This window comes from Egretta garzetta, unplaced genomic scaffold (genome assembly GCF_000687185.1).
Source record: "Egretta garzetta isolate BGI_Z169 unplaced genomic scaffold, ASM68718v1 scaffold598, whole genome shotgun sequence".
In the NCBI taxonomy this organism is placed as follows: Eukaryota; Metazoa; Chordata; class Aves; order Pelecaniformes; family Ardeidae; genus Egretta; species Egretta garzetta.
In genome coordinates, this window is record NW_009260621.1 from 802,869 (window position 1) to 808,878 (window position 6,010).

At 44.7% G+C, this 6,010-nt stretch overlaps 1 protein-coding gene across 1 annotated transcript in view; it reads left to right on the forward strand.

Moving 5' to 3' along the window:
* The window catches only part of LOC104132093 (zinc finger protein 568-like), a 5,881-nt gene extending 2,851 nt beyond the window's left edge, over positions 1–3,030 (forward strand). The window contains exons 2-3 of the mRNA XM_009645343.2: positions 94–265; positions 1,752–3,030. Of these exons, the coding sequence (XP_009643638.2) occupies positions 1,852–3,030 (1,179 nt within the window). The 5' untranslated portion in view covers positions 94–265; positions 1,752–1,851. The remainder of the gene's footprint in view (positions 1–93; positions 266–1,751) is intronic.
* The last annotated feature ends 2,980 nt before the right edge of the window (positions 3,031–6,010 follow it).

Genomic DNA, 6,010 nt, shown 5'->3' on the forward strand with positions numbered 1-6,010 from the left:
CCCCTGCGCGCAGCGGGAAAAGTTCGGGGCTTCGTTCTGCCCGGAACGACGAAAGTACCTTTTATTTATTAATTTTTATTTATTATGTTTAAGCCTACTCCGTGATTTAAATACTCCTGCCCCCGTGTGGAAAGCGGACGGGCCCTTGTGGGGGAGTTTTCTGAAGCCAAGCAGTGCCAGCCGCCCTTGAAAAAGTTTCTTCTTCAACAAAGGATACGGCAGATCTCGGTCAGGCGGCTCGGGAGCTCGGAGCCCCTCGCAGGAGGTGAGGAATCGTCTCTGTTCTCCTGCGCGCCTCGTTAAATTAATGGGAACGGTCGAAGTTGGGGGGTGACTTGAGCCATTCTGTTCCAGGCAGCAACTGATGAAGACGACTAATTCAGCTTGTTTTCTGTATGACAGCAGAAGAAAGCGCAGCTTGTGTCTCAAATGGAGCTGGCCTTTCTGAGACCTCAATGGGACCTTTCAATAAATGCATATCGCTATAGGGCCTTTACAGCTATTTAAACTTACTGAAACTAAATAGACAGGCTTTCTATTTATGTACGCATGGAAATACAGAAATATGTGCATTTTTACCTATGTGTGGTTTTCTGTATGTATATGCTTGTATTCAGAGAAGTCCTACCCAGACAAAAGCAGTTAAGAGGAAGTAAAGTAACAGCAGGAGTAAAAGGAATATGAAAAGTGGGAGTGAAGGAGAAGATTGGGGTCGGAGGAGCAGCCAAGGTATCCATCAGGATGGGGGAAAATGCAATTTCTGAGCTTAGACTAGCAGTTCAGTGTGAATGCAGGTTTAAACCAGGTAAGTGAAAGCTCCTTGTGGAGCTGCTGTCAGGCTGCTGGGACAAATCTAGAAAACCTCTTGTGAATCCATGCTTTGGAATGGCATAAATGAAACTATCTTCTTCACAAGAAAGTTTGTGACTCAGACTGGTATTTCTGACCAACTACCATTGCTCATATTTTCTGCTAGCAAGGCTGGTCTGCAAAGGGAGTTTACCCAGAGAATTTGAAACTGTTCAGTGGGCCGGCTCTGGAGGATTACTAGCTGTGCTTTGAAGCCTGGGAAGATGATCAGTAAACTTTCTGGACAGCTCTTTCATGCCTTTCCTTGCACATGTCGTCTTTGCATGGTGCTAGCTTGTAGTGGCACGGCCACCCCAAATATCCTCAAGACAGTTACAATAGTGCTGGTCAGGATGGGAGGCCAAAGGCGCTTCCGAGCTCTCCAGACCCCCCTTCTGTACATTGCTTCTGATTTTGGCTGTGTGACTGGCACAGTTTCTGGGTCTCATTGCGTTACCTAACTAGTTTCTGAAAGATAACACGTTGTGATTGGTGCTCCTAGTTTGTATTTAACAAGGTAAAAACAGAGGATTAGGCATGAATCCTCGGAAAAAGATCTGTGGTGAGGGCAGCTATGGTGTAGTTCTTTGCCGAAAGTGTTTGCGCCCCAGAGTTCTGAAGATTTCTCATCTTTAGGTGAATTTAAAATGGAAAGTATCAATTTTTATTTGTAGTGAAGGCTGGTTTTATGACAGAGGATTTAACTTCATTAAACGTACTCTGTATTTTGTATGCTGCATGTATATTTTCTACATATATAATAGTACAGGATTCTGTTTCTCCTACTGTATAACTAATAGCCTGTCCCATTCTTTAAATCAGAAAAAAATCTTCACTGGGATAACTTTATCTTATATTAATATCAGGAAAATCACTGATTAAATGGGTGTTTTATTTTCTAGGGAGGACTGTAAAGAGAGCTGAGAATGAGATGAACTTACCATGAAAGACCTAAAGCTCTTGGTATACACATCATCAATGAGCTGCCGATGAACACAGCATATGCCTCAGAGGATGGATGTTAATGTGGTCTGGGACTCTGAGAATAACATTTGTGACACAGGTGAGAAGCATTCAAATTATTCCAGAAAGACCAGTAAGCAGGTGGGCCACACATCTAGCCTCCAGAAGGAGGTAGACATGAATTACCCACGGACACGCGGTCCTCGTTGCAACTCTGCTGGACCTTCAGGTAAGCAGGAGGTTCCTGCAGAGTTGCAGTGTGAAGACAAAGAAACCTATGAGACCTGCTACCAGAAACAAGGTGAGAGTACAGCTGGGGTATTTGTCCCCTCCAGTACCAACTTCAACCTGCAGTGCGAAGATAAAGATTTAGAGCACTGTTCCTCTGAGCGGTCCAAGAAACCACGGAGAAGACTACGTGACGATAATGAAAATACCATTCTTGCTGGTGTGTTTGATGAGGACCTGGAGCCTGTCTCTGAGGAAGCTTTGCCGTATCGGTGCAAGAAGTGTGGTTCCTCTTTCCAGGGCGTGAGCGAGCTGCAGGAACATAAACGAACTCACCTTGTGGAAAACTCGTACCGATGCCCTGTCTGTGCCAAAGAATTCTTCCGGGCGGCAAATTTGCGAATGCACAAGCTCATTCATTCTAGTGATAGACCACACAAATGTCCAGAGTGTGACAAGGGTTTCATTCGCACGGCTGATGTCTGGAGGCACCTACGCAACGTGCACAAGATAGAGCGCTCCATGGTGATCTTGGGAAACGGCATGGCTAGGAACCCCTGGTCGATAGTGCACCGTAACCAACACACTGTTGAGTACACTGATCAGCCTTGTGCAGAAAACCAGAAGTCTGAGGAAGACGACTATAAACCTTATGCCTGTTCAACGTGTGGCAAAGGTTTCGATAAGCCTAACCTGCTTTCCAAACACAAGGTGATCCACCGACAAGACAAGCCCTATAAGTGTCAGGAATGTGGCATGGCATTCGTCCAGCTGCTCAGGCTGAAAAGACACCAGCAGACTCACTCTGGGGAGCGCCCCTTCTATTGCGAGGAGTGCGGAGGGACATTCACCCGGCTGGCATCACTCCAGCGCCATCACCGCATCCATACCGGAGAGAAGCCTTACTCTTGCAATTACTGTGGTCATTCCTTCACTGAGTCAGGTACCCTACGGAGGCATGAGCGCACACACAAACTGGACAAATCTTAATTTTTAGTTAATTTGTGATTGCTGTCTCCTTGGTTGCTTCTTACCCTGTGAGGCCTGCTCGGTGGGGCTGGAGAAAGCACTCCACTGCATGCACTCTGGCCAGTCCAGGTCCACTTCCCAGCAGTGGCTGACTGGGAACACTGCATCACGGGGATCTCTGGAACTTGTACTGGTAGACATTGTGCTCACTGGCTTTGAACTGGCTTTGTGTGAAAAAAATAACCTAATTGCCACTGAGTAATGAAACATGAGGAGAAGATGGAAGTCACTTGCGTGTGCTAGCACTGTCTCAATTTGCTGAACTGACGATGCATCAGCATGAGCTTTTTGCAAGCATGCACAGGCTATGAGACTTCTCTCTGCAGTCTTGGTCACTGGATAGATTGGCCCTGCCCCCTCGAGGGTGATGGCTCTTTGGCGCTGGGCTTGGAGATCTGTTGTTGCAGGTCTTTGCAGTCAGAACAGTCCAGAGTTGTCCCTCTGTCCCTTCTCTCCTGGTACTCTGCTCAGTTTTTCTTTCCATTACTTTTTTTATTTGGAGGGGAAGTTTCATGTTGGTTATTTAACAAAAAAACCCACCACAAAACAGTTCCTTAATAAACTCAACAGTTACCAGCTGTATATCATAAACATTTCTATCTAAGGGAGTACCGATCCCTTACGCGCTTTTGTGTGATTAGTTGAATGTCTGTTAATTATGGAAAAAGCTTTATTTTCGCTATGATGATGCATGTTCTTGGGGTGAGGGATTTGAATACATTTGCATCTCTGATCGAACGGTGCACTCTAAATCTGTCCAGCTGAGTATTACAGTAGGAAACATTGGAGAACACAAAATTGAGAGAGCAGAAGACCAAATTTAAGCCACCTTTGCTGCTCGTTGCATAGGAATCTTCTTCATTTAAATGTTTTTACCCTTAAGGAAGCTTCTCATAACAAAATGGTGTTTTGTGTTCTATGATGTGTCTGAGTACTACCCAAAATGTCTGCTAGACTCTTCACTTTGATTTAAATTCAAATGGTTAGTAAAGAAAAATTTCCTTAGAAACCAGCCCTGCAGACTCAGGCAGGTGCTGCCAAATACCCCAAGGCTGTAACTTCCAGAGAGGTATGTATCACTTTGGTTATGGCAGTGGGGTTTTTAACTTTGAAACTTAATAATGATGCTTAATCCACTGCTAACCGCTGTGGTAGAAGCATCCAGTTTGTCCTTAAGTTGCAGCCCTAATTTCCTTTCCGTGTCAGGAAGCTTTGCTTCCTTCCCTTGCCAGCCTTCGTAATTTCACTAATTTTTTTCTAATGCATTCTTCAGGGTAATGTACCTTTGCATTTACTACCAGGCTATTTAACGTAAAGTACTGATTGTGCCATTTGTTTGCATATTTCATAGAGTAAAAAATGGTGACTGCTGCTCAGCACCTTCCACCCGTGCAACAGCTGAGCAGGTGTTTTACAGTTGTGGGTACAGTAGTGTTTGATGTGAGGTCCTCGGCTCGGATCAAGCTGGACCACTGTCCTCAGCAACACATGGGAGACTTAATTCTCCCGGCCTTGCTAATGGGTCATTTTAATTTCATTCCTCAGTCTCCAGGATAGGGAACTGGTCGGCATCCCACTTCTTAGGGAAGTATTATGTTGTCTCTGAAATGATGTACTTTTGTTACACAGATATCTCTGCCGGGATGGCTCTGGACCCTGCACTACAGCTGTGAGTGAGACTTCTCCAAACTCCCTTCTGCAGGTAGTTCCAGTACGGTTTTAGGTTTCTGAAGGGCTTTTGATGGGGCCTGTTAGCAAAGGGTCAGTCTTATCTGAGGGCTGCTTAGCCTCTCTAAGAGGAAAGATCTTTGCATGGAAAAAATCCTGGCTGAAAGGAGACAGTGGGTAAATGATCTGCAGAGAGAGGTCATCAGTGCTGTTCTGTGCTGTTCAGCGCAATCTGAAATGGCCAGGAGAGAGGGCAGATGGCAAGGGGACAAAGCCGTTCCAGAAGCTATCATGGATTAAGTTTCCACCCTCATCTTCTAAACCTGTTTTGAAGTTGTCAGCTATGGTTGCCCCTTTTCAGCATCCTGCTTCTCCCTTGGGTATGAGGTGCTCTTGCTGTAGGGGGTTTTAATATCCAATTAAACTGCACCACTATGCGCACCTTTATGTTGTGTGACTGTTCTGCTTAGACAGGTGCTGTAATTGGGAACATCTAGTTATTCTGGTTTTTGGTGTTAGCAGTTGTTGGAATTCGTACCTGTAAGAGCATAATGGTGAAAGTGTTTTGAACAAAGGTCTGTTTAATGGGAAGAGCAAATGGTTGGTGAAATGAAAACTACCAGGCTTAACTAAAAAGTTATTAAAAAGATACTTGCCTGGAAGGTTGACTTGCATATAAAGTGCTTGGATGTGTGAAGGGAGTAATTAAAATGTGTGATGAGTTCTGGGAAAAGTGTGTTGAAATCTCTTCAAAGAAACTTCCATGATCTCCTGTGCAAGCTACAGGAAATCCCTTGGAGCTTAATTTAATGCAGAGGTTGTAATTTCTGCACTTTACATTTTTAATATAAAGGTTTGGAAATCTCTCCAGATTTGGAGATTTCCAAATTTGGAAATCTCTCCAAATCTCTGCCGGGCCCTTACACTCTCAGTGTTGGTCGAGTTGCTGATAGCCTACAGCAGACATAGGCAGTCATGAAACCTAGCTGAAACAGGAAGAGAGTTAGTGAACAAATATACCTGCTCTACAGCATTGCTTCATTAGAGAGGTTTTGAAGTGTGTGACTTCACCAGAGGTCATTTTTCCTTGTTCAGAGTAGGCAGTGTATCTGTTAGCTCATTTGTGTCTGTAAAGGCCATGGAAGAAGCCATTCCCTTGGATGCTGTGCTGTGCAGAGGACTCCCTCACTATATCGCTTTTGCCCAATTCATTTCCATCAAAGGAAAATTGTCTTGAGACTAAGAAGTTAGAATAGCTCCACCACTGCTGACT